Source organism: Tachysurus fulvidraco, chromosome 13 (assembly GCF_022655615.1).
Source record: "Tachysurus fulvidraco isolate hzauxx_2018 chromosome 13, HZAU_PFXX_2.0, whole genome shotgun sequence".
Taxonomy (NCBI): Eukaryota; Metazoa; Chordata; class Actinopteri; order Siluriformes; family Bagridae; genus Tachysurus; species Tachysurus fulvidraco.
The window spans coordinates 24435127-24449839 of NC_062530.1; the positions used below are offsets into that span (position 1 = coordinate 24435127).

The 14713-nt window shown below is 40.2% G+C and overlaps 1 protein-coding gene across 1 annotated transcript; it reads left to right on the forward strand.

Moving 5' to 3' along the window:
• Nucleotides 1–899: 899 nt before the first annotated feature.
• p2ry1 (purinergic receptor P2Y1) lies at nucleotides 900–3637 on the forward strand. Its single transcript, XM_027162076.2, has one exon. It carries the CDS (start codon nucleotides 1631–1633, stop codon nucleotides 2699–2701), a length of 1071 nt encoding a protein of 356 aa, XP_027017877.1. The 5' UTR covers nucleotides 900–1630; the 3' UTR covers nucleotides 2702–3637.
• The last annotated feature ends 11076 nt before the right edge of the window (nucleotides 3638–14713 follow it).

A 14713-nucleotide genomic window follows, 5' to 3' on the forward strand; every position in this document is an offset into this window, starting at 1 on the left:
AAAATATGTTGTTTGTGGGTGAAATATGTTAATTTTTGTTTATATTATTTAATTCTGTATTAATCAGTCGTTCGTCTTCACACAACTAGGGTGCTTTTATTTTACATAAAATGTAGTAACATACCCACTAGGGTGCTTCTACTTTATGTAAAGTGCCCACTGGGGTTCCTCTGTGGTACATAAAGAGTTGTAAAGTGCCCATTAGGGTGTCTTAATTGTACATAATATGTAGTACAATATCAACTAGGGTGCCTTCATAGTTAATAAAAAGCTGTAAAGTGCCCAGAAGGGTGCCTCAGTGGTACATAACATGTTGTAAAGTGCCCATTAGGGTGTCTTAATTGTACATAATATGTAGTACAATATCAACTAGGGTGCCTTCATTGTTAATAAAAAGCTGTAAAGTGCCCACAAGGGTGCCTCTATTTCACATAACATGTAGTAAAGTGCTCTCTATGGTGCCTCTATGGTACATAAAATGTAATATATTCCCCACTATTGGGTGCCTTTATGGTACACAAGTGCCCTCTAGGCCACCCTTACAGAGGACAAAATGTGATATAGTGCCATAAATGAAAAAGTGATAACATTCCCCCTTCGGGATCATGTAGAGCCCTCTAGGCTTTCAGTTATGCAGTAGATCTGAAGTGCCCTCTAGGTGCTCCTATTATCTAGGGTGCCTTTAGAGTGGTACAGGCACAATTTAATGCCCTCCTCAGGTATTGTTTTGCCCCTGCACCCCAGACAACCTGCTTATTTGATCACACTGGTATTTAATGGTCCTTTATGAAGGGTATGTATAGAGGAAACTTTGACAGTAAGGTACAGTAGGATTGTGTTAGAACAGGAAGCTTACTGTACTCCACATTACAGCTGCTGAATCTGAGTGTATGCGTGATTTTGTCGGGGATAAACCGCATGCACGTGTCGATCCGTGTCAATACGCAACACGTGGAGAGCTGAAGGTCTGTAAAAACCCACGGAGGCCGATGTTTACTTTATAATCATTATTTATAACCGGATAAATAAGAGCTAAAATAAATGTGCGCGTGCAGTGTCATGTCTCGCTCCTCCCTCTCTCCCTCTCTCTCTCTCCCACGCGCTTCTGTCGCTTCAGCTCCTCCCGCATGCGCTCGAGACGAAGTGGTCTCGCTCGCGCAGATCGCCTGCCTTCAACGTCCCGCGCTAAACCAACTCACCAGAGCGCACGCGACGACGAGCGGCGGAAGCTTTTCTTAGGCGCGAGCGCGCGATCGCTCAACGCACTACGCACCGGGGAGTGAAAACGTTAAAAAAAAATAAAATCGAAAGTAACCGTCGGTTTTGTGGAAGGGCGACGAACCGTGTGGACGTGTGGAAAGGCGCGAGCGCACGGTGTATATTTTCCGCCTGAAGGGACATGTGGAGTGCTGGATTGCGCAATGTGGAGGTAACTACAACGCAGTCACAGGGAGGACACACCAGAGAGTTTCCAGCTTGCTGATTTTCTGGTGCGTTTGGAGCTGATGTGAGCTGGTGTGATTGATCACCACACACACACACACACACACACACACACACACACACACACACACACACACACACACACACACACACACACACACGCATACCTGCCTTGTTTCCTGACACCATGACAGACATGAACTTCACCTCAATTCCGTATGTGGCTGAGAACCAAGCGCTGAGAACCAATTACACAGGCGGCTGCTCGCTGACCAAAACCGCCTTTCAGTTCTACTACCTTCCCACAGTCTACATCATCGTCTTCATCACCGGCTTCATCGGGAACAGCCTGGCCATATGGATGTTTGTGTGTCACATGCGTCCGTGGAGCAGCATTTCGGTTTACATGTTTAACCTCGCGCTGGCTGACTTCTGCTACGTGCTCTCACTTCCCTTCCTCATATTCTATTACTTCAACAAAACCGACTGGATCTTCGGTGATGTCATGTGCCGCCTACAGCGCTTCATCTTCCACGTCAACCTCTATGGGAGCATCCTGTTCCTGACATGCATCAGTGTGCACCGCTACTCCGGTGTCGTCCACCCGCTCAAGTCGCTCGGGAGGCTCAAGAAGAAGAACGCCGTGCGCACCAGCGCCTTGGTGTGGTTCGTCGTGATAGCTGGTATCTCGCCGATCCTTTACTACTCACGCACGGGGCCTAAACGAAATGTTACCACGTGCTACGATACGACCACTGAGGACGAGCTTCCGGGGTACTTTGTCTATAGCATGTGCATGACCGTGTTTGGATTCTGCGTGCCATTTGTGGTCATCTTCGGCTGCTACGGGTTCATCGTAAAAGCGCTCATTTACAACGACATGGACAATGTGCCGCTCAGGAAGAAGTCTATCCACCTGGTTATCATCGTGCTCGCTGTCTTCGCCGTGTCCTACCTGCCCTTCCATGTCATGAAGAACCTCAACATGAGGGCCCGGCTTTACTTCCAGAGCCCTGAGATGTGTGAGTTTAACAACAGGGTCTATGCTACTTACCAGGTCACCCGGGGACTGGCCAGCCTCAACAGCTGCGTGGATCCCATTCTCTACTTTCTAGCTGGGGACACATTTCGACGACGGTTCTCCAGAGCCACTAAGAAAAATTCCAGGAAGGGCGACGTCGTGCTTCAATCCAAGAGCGAGGAAACGGCTCTCAACAGCCTGCCGGAGTACGGCGAGAACGGGAGCAAGTCGCTATGAGGATTTGAGAATAAATTCTGAACTTTCTCGTTTTCTAAAGAATGCACTGATCATGTCATGTTGCAGAAAAGTCATGATATGACGTTAATCTATATATATATATTTATATTATATAGATACGTGAACACTGTTAAATCCCAAGCCCTGAGCCAGTGACTGGACATTGGATACATGTGGAATAAGTGGAGTAGTGTATGTGATATGATGTGTACTGTATATAATTGTCAGTAATTACTCTCCATGTGAATATGCCTTCGTTGTACTGTATTGTATTTGTCAGTATTATATGAACTGCAGCAATGCAGGAGACAGCCACAGCTTCACTTTAGCCAACAGTGACGAAAACAGTGGACTAAACCATCCAATTAATGAAAAATAATACATCCACAGATCAGACTAGAATAGAGAGCAATGCTCTGTTTTATCTGAGTTGTAACACAATTAAAAGAAGTAACTCGACCCGAGACTGTCGATATCTCGTCTGAAGCCCGAGTAAGCTCGGAGAAGACGTATGGTTCGTGCTGAGCTCCTTTAAAAAGCTACACATTTCCTATCTTTCCTGCTGTCTCTCAGTCCCTGTGGACGCCCCGTTCTGTCTCTGTGATAAATAAGATTGCGTTGTAGTTTTTAAACCCTGTTTTTAATCCAGTCACACAGTGAGATCTTACGCTCTAGTGGGGTGCTGTGTTACAGAAAAGGTGTCATTCGTCTGATTCTAAGCTTTGTGAAGCGAGTGTGTGGGAGACAACATGCATTAAGACGGTATGAAATCACAGCAAGAAGACACACTGTGCTAAGCTCGCGTGCATATTTTTTTTTTTTTTTTTTTTTCAAATTGTGGCCAGGTTCCAAGAAGCATTATCAAGAACATAATCTGTACACACCACACATCTGCAATAAAACTATGTGACCTCTTGGTTTCCATAGAAGACTCTAGCGAAAGACGTTAAAACTTGTTAAAACTTGGCATTAAGTGAAAGGTTACCTAAATCTTATTTTATTAAGCATCAGATCATTCTGAATTGGCTAATAAATTAATTGATAGCAATTCAATTTATTCTGAATGTTACTGTATGATCACCAAAATACACAGGAAGGCAAGAAATATAATGTTCAACCAAGCAATTGTGTAAACATTCAGAGGACATAAATTGAATACATCACACTATATAACAAATGATAAAGAAATCAGTGAACAGAACAGTTCAGCACTGTCAGGTGAAGGGAAGATCGCTTTCTGCTTATTTGTTGTAGATGGAAGGTGTAGAGGGTTAAATTAAATAATCTTATTGGATTAAATAATCTTAGTAATTGGAGAAAAAAAAACCCGGTCCCTCCGTTTCCTAAAAACAGTATAATGTGTCTTTGTAATTTTGCATGACCTTCATTTGCATATGAAGACCTGAAATGCTGTTGGATTTTATGACATAATAACATTGGCCTGTGATGTGTTCAGTAACTCCATCGAACCTGTTCAAGTAAATTTGCTGTTGCCAAAATGTTTGAATCAGATTAACTCCAAACGATTAAAAGGTAAATTAGATTTTATTATAAATAGCTGTGTATATATGGAAATTAATATAGACTTTCTGTCAGTGAATAAATGACTTCTCAAATCTGATTAGAAAAGAAAGTGTGAAATAGATAGATAGATAGATAGATAGATAGATAGATAGATAGATAGATAGATAGATAGATAGATAGATAGATAGATAGATAGATAGATAGATAGATAGGAAACAGACAGACACAGGCAGGCAGGCAGATAGATAGATAGATAGATAGATAGATAGATAGATAGATAGATAGATAGATAGATAGATAGATAGATAGATAGATAGATAGATAGATAGATAGATAGATAGATAGATAGATAGAAATGTAGTTTGATTTAAATAGAATTTAAACTACCTCCACATTTAAAAGTTATAAATCCAGACTGGATTGTGTCACAACTCACGGCTCCAGTTTAATGGTGGGATTTTTTTCATCTCCAGACTCCCAGGATGCTGGATCTTGATCTTACATCCCTTTGTGTATGGAATTTTGTTTTTCTCATGTCTATCTGGGTTTCCTGAAGCTTCTCTGGGTTCCTCCAACTTTCAAAAAACCTGTCAGTAGGTGTATTGGCTATGCTCAATCGCCCCTGGTGTGTAAAATGAGTGTGTGAATGAGTGAGTGATTGAGTGTGGTTCATCCAATGTGTATTCCCACCTTATTCTCAGCGTTCCTGGATGTACTGCAACTCTGGTCAGCATAGAGTGCTTAAAGATGGAGCTGATACGCTGTTGATATGAATACCATCTCAAAATCCTGGCGTGAGAACGTTTCCAAATTGGGCAATGTCAGAAATAGCTCCACAGGCTTGCCAAACCAAATTAAACTAATACCATTAATACCACAGGACATGCAGATCGGAATGGGTTGAAGTTTAAACACCGCGAGATGGCGAGTCAGGTCCTGACACACTCAGTGTGATGTGAATACCCGACCAGAATTATTCATGTGAACAGTGATAGCTGGAAGCAGCTCAACTTCTAATCTATTAATCCTAAAGCTCTTGTAGACTGTGATTGGCTCAAATGTGTTTTTTAAGGACCGTGCACGTCGTCAAAATGTGTATTAATATGCAGATTAGCGCGTCGCGCATTTTGCTCATAAAAGTGAAGTGAAGTGTGAAATTTACCAGCCTGCATTCCTGAGGCGGAGAAAAAGATTTCCATTATCGTTAACAAAAAACGCTCTGACTCACAGGCGCTAGGTAAATGATGTGTCCTCGCTTTAATTCTATCAGACACTTGCATAATGGCATGACGGCAACACAAGCTATTATTTTAAATCTGGATTTTTCATTTGAACTGCTCCTACAGACAGACGGTCTTTCGCAATGAGGATTTAGCTGAGCTTAAGTTATCAGGATGAGTTGTCTCAAAATTGGATCTAGATGGTGGGGTGCAACAGTGTGTGCACCCTTCAGACACAATGACAGGTGTACATCGTGTTAGGTTTCCCTTCTGTTATAGTGTAACTCTATTAATAGTGAAAAGAGACATAATCATATCTCTGAATGGAATTAAAGGTAATAATGACATTGTCTTAAAGCTTCTCAGCTCATCTTTAGCTCCTAAACTCTTTCTCAACTGGTTAAGGCTCTGGTTTGTTGATCGGAGGATCGGGTTCAAGGCCCCGCACAGCCAAGCTGCCACTGCTGGGCCCTTGAGCAAGGCCCTCAACCCTCCCTGCTTCAGGGGCGCTGTATCATAGCTGCCCCTGCATTCTGACCCCAAAGTACTCAGTTGGGGTATGTGAAAAAAGAATTCTACTGTGCTGTAATGTATATGTGGCGATAATAAAGGCTTCTATGTCCCCCGTTCTAATATCCCCTTTAGAAAGTTGGTATATTTGGTATACATGTTTGTCCTCATGTAGCGATTCCTTCTGGCAGAGTCATGACAAAGCCATGTATATAAACAGAGAGGGAAGCTAACTTGTGCACCCAGCTAAGGAAATATATCCCTGGAAAGTTATATAAACTTTATAGCAGTGTATGGATGAATTCTCAAATCTGATTGGACAGAAGGTGTGCATTTGGTAAATAGACAGACAGACAGACAGACAGACAGAGAGAAAGATCTCTCCATCTCTTTACAGTGTGTTCATTAACTCTGCACAACCACAACAGTCATTTTGCTTTGTATATTTTATCGGCATGACACCGAAACGTCTTCTGGACCGGAGAGTTCCGCTTTTCGGCTTCTTGGTAAATTGACAAGCTTTTTTTTGTTTTGTCTCATTAACTTTAAGAGCAAAAAAAGGAGAAACCGTTGATGGAACAGCTGTTAAGAACATAAGGGATAACAGGAACAAATTTGTCTCTAAAACGATCCATAACATGGACCGTAAATATATATATATATATATATATATATATATATATATATATATATATATATATATACATATATATATATATATATATATATATATATATATATATATATATAATACCGTTCATTAATAAATGAAAAAAGCCAATTATCTGCAAATGAAGTCACTGCTGTAGATGTTACTTTATTTAAAATGATTTACTGCTCTGTAATCTGTGTGTGTGTGTATGTGTGTGTGTGTGTGTGTGTGTGTGTGTGTGTGTGTGTGTGTGTGTGTGTGTGTGTGTGTGTGTGAAATCTGAGCTCATGTTCATATTCAACTGAAGCAGCTAAAAAACAGCTCTTGCAACATTCCGATCTGGCACTTGGTCAAGCTATTTTACAGGACAATTTCATGCCACTGATGAAATGATGTCATCATCTTACTGTATGAAAAAAACCTTTTATGCATTTTGCAGCTTTGGACATGAAGTGCGTAGGTGGAATAAGATTTACGCCTCGGTCACTTCCTGTCTCGTTTTTGCTGTTATCGTTTTGTCGACTTGTGGTTCACAGCGATGGTGTTAGTGTCAGATTTCTCTCTCTTTCCCTCCTTCCTTCTGCTGGTGTAGGTCTGCTTTTCCTTTCACTCTTCAGTATGAAGGCCTCAGGATGACAGAAGGAATAAAGAACCAGGGTGAGGCACCTTTGCCTTTCCCAAGCCTGTCTTTGTGTGCAGAACAAAGCAGTGGTTTTGGATGCGGGACACAGAGTAACAGAGGCACATTGGAGACTCAGGATGGCATTGAATCCTGCTTGGCATAAATTTCCTTCTCAGGGGACACACAAATTACTTGTTGCTTGGATTTATGAAGCTCTGGGTTAAGCTACTGGGCTGGAGGTCTATGTCAGAAGCACATTAAATTCATTTATCTGTGGAAACGAAAGGATTTGAACTCACAACCTATTTTCAGTTAAAGATTAAAGGCTCCTTGTTGAATCTAATCCAACTTTGGTGGAAATGTTGGACTCAACATCCCAGAATGCGACGCCGCTATATGACGGCAGAGACTCAGCTCAGTTAATTAGCGACCTGACGAGCATGACAGCATAAAAGCTTTGAAAGCCGAGGGTTCGGACGAGGAAAACGAGAGAGCCGAACAGACTAAAGTGACTCTGCAACACTTTCCTGAGAAGAGTAGAGCAGAAGTAAGGACTAAATTAAATCTATTAAAGATCACTCACTTAAAAAGATTCAAATTAGCAGGAGGTTTTCCTTTAAAATCCACATCTAGAGCCAGAGGCACACGGTTTGTTTAGACACTGTACTGCTCTTTTAATAAGAAGAATCATCACTATTTCGCTCTCTCTACTGAGAAACGAGTTTTGGTAGCAACTTATTTTTCTAAACATTGCTCAGCTTACTCGAGGATATCATGTAGGATTTGTTTGCTCTGTAAGTGAGCGTGTACACTTGCGAGTGAATGGCAGAAGAACGGCGAAGCTTGCTCCTGCTTGTTTGGGGCACTTACACACGTTAGCTGTTTGTGTAGTTCAGAACAGAGTCTCTTACACAAATCCAGGGTTCATGAGACAGACCTGCTGAGGCATGAAGTACACACCAGTCTCTCTGCCTGCCTTCTCCTCACTCGCCTTCCCTTTCTTTCATTTTCTTTCCTTTCTTTGTCTATTTCCATTTATTGGCCTGTTGAGGTGTACTTAAATTTACCCACTGATGCAAAGAAGGAAATGAGGGGGAAAGAGGAAGAGAGCTGGAGGGAACAAAGACTTTCTTTACTGGAAGAATAACGGCCCATTGGGGCTGGCAGACAGCTGGGTGAAATACAGTCACTCTGTGCCAGAGGCTTTATTTTGTCTTCAGAATACAGGACAAAGCTATTGTTCCTTTCTGAAACCCAATGGGATGCAAACTGTTTAGGAATTAGTTTCCTACACATACTTAGTTTTATTTACATACAGTACATCATAGATTACCATCCAATCTTAAATAACACAGGAGGTCAAAGAAAGTACAGAAATTACAGGGATTACAGAGAAACTGAACTGTAACCAATATTCTGTTTTTATTACTTTAGCAATTTTTTTGGTCAGAATGGGCATAAAGACAAAAAACTGCTAGTTACTGTTTAAACTGTAATGTAATGTATTGTTTCCAAGATGTACAATTTCTCACGTTCTTCATGTGTCCATGTACTGTAGGTTTTCCGGTTTCCTCCCACTTCCCAAAAAATCACACTGTTGGGAACATGAAGCAAACCCAAACAGACACAGAGAGATGTGAAACTTTCATTCCAACTAGAAATCCAATGAGATAGATAGATAGATAGATAGATAGATAGATAGATAGATAGATAGATAGATAGATAGATAGATAGATAGATAGATAGATAGATAGATAGATAGATAGATAGATAGATAGATAGATAAATGTGAAACTCCACACAGACAGCTAGCTCAGGATCGATATGTTAACCCTGGAGCTGTGAGGCTTTAATTCAAACAAATAATTCTATTATTGTTAAATCAGCACCGTTAAACGAGTGTGTCTTGACACACACCTCGGGCGATGGGAATTTTTACTATTGTCTACGTCGTTTGAACAGGAGCAAGGCAACAAACACAACTAATTGAATAACTTCCTATTGTTGTTTTTTTTTCATCTTCCTGTCCTCATCATAGGTGTTGGAACTTATCTCGACTTACACAAGAAGCTGCTTTTGTGTGTGGGGAAAAAAAAACAAGATGATGATAAAGTCTGATAAAGATTTCCAGTCATCATTTATTTCTATACACTGGATTTAACATTAAGTTCCAATATTAATGGAGGGCACAGTATATTCAAGGATATGGTATTATTATTTTTTTCAGCAGCAGTACATGATGACTGCTAATTATCAGCTTATAAATCTGTGTGTTTAGTAGCACTGGATGGTGAGATAGCGATCAGGCTATTAAACGCTTCTGAGCATTATCATCAGGAGCTGAGCAGCGAAGCGCGTCTTCGTTCTGATAAAGGGATTCTTCCACAACCTCAAATGCCACAACGGAAAATAACATCGGCTTACGGATGACGGCTGTTATTCGTTATTAACGGAAAGTCTTCTTCGTGCTGCTTTTAACCTTTAGTGCCAGGCTGGTGTTGGTTGTATAAAGGGATGACGTGTATCTGTCGATCCGTTGATGAATTAAACTCCAGAGCATGACCTTCAGAGATTAGATACACCATCGGTCTGTAGACACTGATTAACTGTGTGAGCAGGTGAAAATTTATTTCCTTTCTTCTAATCGTTTTGTCTTCCAGGTAAATAAAATAAATGGATAAATGGTTTACACATAGAACGCTATTAGTTTGTTTTAGACAGATTATCAAGTCAGGAAGGTTCACCGGGAATTTGGTTAAAACCGGAGCTGCTCATCAGGGTTTGGAATAAAATTCACAATAATTAAACCTTTTCTTCCATCATACAGCCTGGGGTAAGAGATCAGATATTTGAACAGATATTTTTACCTTGTAACGGATGAAAATTAGCTACAGAAAATAATTGAAGTTGAATTAGATAGCTATGTTTTGTAAATTAGCTAGACTGTTGTGTTTTTGTCAAAAAAGTTTTGTATTATAAATATGAATTATACTTAATTTATACTTATAAATAATTTATTATGTAAATTAAGTGTTTCATATCAGACAAGGTTTGTAAATTAGGTTGTAAAAACAGCAAGTTGGTTAGGGTTAGTAAATTAGCATGTTCGCTAGCTGGCTATGTTTGGGACATTATGTTTGCTGGTTAAAATATTGTTTTAAGTGTTAAAACTGTGTTAAATTAGCACTGAGATATGTACTGTAAATTTGCTAGCAAGCTATGTGTTGTGGTTTGATTAGTAAAATTAACTAACTAGTTCAGTTTTATAAATCAGTGTGTTAAGTTAGTTAGCTAGTTAGGTTTTGTAAATTAGCTTGCTAAATTACTTAGCTAGTTATATGCTTAGTTTAATGTTTTTACTAAAAGTTAGCAAGGAAGGAAGACATCAGATTCTAGGATGGTTTGATTTGGAATAATATTTCTTTGTTTGAACAAGTACTTAGTGAACTAGGTAGTACATGCACGGATCGGACATGATTAGCATGCGCCATCAATTACAGATCTTTCCTTTTTTTTCTGTTTCTTTGTACTTCCTCACTCCAGTGTAATGTGTACCATGTCTAGAGGCAGATCATATAAAAAGACTCAGAACTTTCCATCTTATTATTAAACAGCACATAGATGATAAGTTACCGAATCATAGCTAAACCTTGGGTAAATCAAATGTAGTAGTTCCATATAAATAAACGAGGAGAGGCGGTTAGCTCATGTTGTATCACACATCCTGTTTCTTAGGTTTCATACGGAAGCTGTGTGTTTTGTTTTCTGGTCGAACCAGATGTGTGTGTCAGTTTTTGTGCTTGTGTGTCTGTGTTTGTGTTTCTTTATGCATGTGCAAGTGTAAGGATGTGTGTGTGTGTGTGTGTGTGTATGTATGAGAGAGAGAGAGAGAGAGAGAGAGAGAGAGAGAGAGAGAGAGAGAGAGAGAGAGAGAAGTCATAGAGCTGTAAAACTTTGTGGTGTGTGTATATATGTGTATATATGTGTATATATGTCTATATGTGTATATATGTCTATATGTGTATATATGTTTATGTGTGTGTGTGTGTGTGTGTGTGATAGGCAAGTCCTAGTGCTATAAAACAGGGTGGTGGTGGTGTGTGTGTGTGTGTGTGTGTGTGTGTGTGTGTGTGTGTGTGTGTGTGTGTGTGTGTGTGTGTGTGTGTCTGTGTGGTTTGTGGTCAGGGTGTTGTACTCTGATATGATGTTTGCTCTGGGTTTTGCCGTGTCTTTGTATCACACAGTCTCGAGTAACTGCTGTGTGTTTAACTGCTGGAATTTCAGGCATTGAGCTTCACACTTCATCCAGAAAGATTTCAGAATTATGAACAAACACATGTCTCATTCTTATCCATTCTTACTTAAAGCATTTTAATGAAGAAGAAGACAAATAAGAAGAAGAGGCTCCCGTCCTGTCATAACATACAGTAATAAGACCCTTTTTAATGTTCACATTGAAGAATAGATTTCATTTCTGTTATAAGAAATTAGCACACACACACAATCACACACACACACACACACACACACACACACACACACACACACACACACACACACAATCACACACACACACACACACACACACACACACACACACACACACACACACACACACACACACACACACACACACACACACACACACACACACACACACGTTTTTACCAGCTAACACAGAAAAAATGTTTCCATTACTGAAGGACACACCTTTGTGTGCAAATATGATAATCAGCTAATGCAATATTAAACCCTACACACACACACACACACACACACACACACACACACACACACACACACACACACAAACACTGTGTGATTGTGACTAAGATTGGTTTTACAGGAAAATCGTCAGGAAATGAATCATGAATTAACCAGTGTGTGTGATTCAAATTCTTGATTTGATTCTTCTAATTTTGACCTCAAATGAAAATAATCAAGTGGTTATGTAACGTTACGGATTTACGGATACGCGCAAACAGATTACACAAACATTTACAATTTTTACTTTATTAATGAAGAACACCTCATACGTTTTATCCATTTATAACTACATACAGTATAACGTTGTGCAACAGCGACAAACCAAGTAGCTAAAACGCCAAACAGCCGATCCTTGACATTCACCTTGAAGTAAATAAAATAAAAAAAATGCAGAAACTCGGGTCATTACAAAGTTCTAACACTGGAGACTCCTTACATTAATGCCAGTCCTCAAAGTGTGGGGGCTTCCCCCATCCCCCTCCCCCTAGTGGAGATGACAGGTAGGGCGTGATGAAAAAGCAGGATTTTTTTTTAGGATCTTCATTAATGTTTTTCTTTATTGAAAATAAAGTTCATACACTCAGAGAAACCACAAACAAACAAATGGGTCATTAACACCTGTAAATTATTAATTATCTAATTATCTATTGAGAGAAAATTGCAGTGGAACAATATAGACAAACTTTTACATAGAGAGGCAGTAGTTTGTTGAGTGGCCATAAGAACATCAGTGGGTAAAATAGTGGCAGAAAAAAAGACGATTCAGCGCCAGGAGACAAAAACAAGACATGTGGTGGGACCAATCAACCCAAACGCCAGCCTTTAAAATTTGACATTTTAAACTTTGAGTATTTCATTACCATTTTGTGGGGTGACAAAGGACAGGAAGGGCTTAAAAATCTGCCCCCTCCAAAGTGGAAAATGGCAGAAAAAAGAGTTACTCTGTTTGTTTAACATTATTACATTTCTTTATATGATTAATATGTTTATTAATTAACAAATGATTTCTTTTTTATCCATTTATGACTATATAGAATGTCTACAATCCACGTAGCTACAAACATTCATTCATTCATTCATTCATTTTCTACCACTTATCCGAACTTCTCAGGTCACGGGGAGCCTGTGCCTATCTCAGGCGTCATCGGGCATCGAGGCAGGATACACACTGGACGGAGTGCCAACCCATCGCAGGGCACACACACACTCTCATTCACTCACACACTCACACACTATGGACAATTTTCCAGAGATACCAATCAACCTACCATGCATGTCTTTGGCCCAGGGGAGGAAACCGGAGTACCCGGAGGAAACCCCCGAGGCACGGGGAGAACATGCAAACTCCACACACACAAGGCGGAGGCGGAAATTGAACCCCCAACCCTGGAGGTGTGAGGCAAACGTGCTAACCACTAAGCCACCGTGCCCCCTAGCAACAAACAGTGAAAGTTAATGGGTATAAACAGTTAATGAGAAAAAAAGTAATAAATTCAGAAACCTTGTTCACGAAGACTATTCTGTTTTGATCCAGCTGACACTGGAGACTCCTCACATTATTGGTCCATTTGTCACGATATGAATATGCATTAAAATGAAATTCATTGACCACCTTCCGACCAATCAGGATTGAGAATTTAACAGCGCCGTAGTATAACATTAACATCACTGATTAAAGAGGAACAAGAGGAAGAACGAAACAAGGAAAAGAAGAACATAAGGCACTGAGGCTGAAATCTCAGTTTTATTATCTGTTCGAAAACTTTTAAGGTCTTATAAGGTCACACCTGCTTTGATACACTGATGTAAACAGGTGTAAAGCAGCAAAACCCAGACGCCTCGACAGGTTCACACAGAGATAAGCTCATGAGACGTCCATGGTGTCGTGTGTGATAAAAGTGCCAGAAAGATCACGGCGGCTTTGTGGGCCGTGATGAGAGAACAAAATCTGAGGAGAGGATTAAGAGACAAGAAGAGAAAAGCGAGCGACGTGATATCTGCTGTTTAGTGTGTGTGTGTGTGTCTGTGTGTGTGTGTGTTTAGAAGCAAATACAATCAATCACATCTCAGTTAGCTGCTCCAACCTGCCCTTCTAACTCTGATATCCTGATACCCCATAAAACCCAGAGAGAAGGAAGAAAATTAAAATGATTAAACGCCGTTTTAGAAGCTGTCTGTGGTCGTCCAATTAAAGATCCCCAAATACCCTCCACCGTAAAATGACAATTTACTATAATGTCCCGCTCGCAGAACCGCAATTTCCTCAGAGTAGGTTTTTGGCTGGGACTCATGCTGTTCGGTGCAGAAACCCAGCCAAAGTTCTTCAAAGACACAGAATACGTGCTGGTCCTGTGTGCTGAATAAGTATAAACTCACATACACACTGCAAATACTACTGATATTTATATAAATGAAAACGTTGAAAATGATTAAAACTGCTTCCAGTTCATGAAAGTCTCCAACAGAGACCGCAGAGTTATCTTCCATTATCTATTTATCTATTTTCTATTTTTCTTTTCTTTTCTCTTCTTGCTGTTATTTTACAATTCACTTTAAGGAAAAAAGTCAACCAGAATTATTTCAGTGCACAACACTGCACTTTATCTCAGACGATTCAGCTTTACTGAAGGATATGAGACTGCATGGAGCCTGGAGTCTATCCCAGGAGACTCGGGGCACAAGGCAGGGGATGTGCTGGATGGGATGTAAACACATCA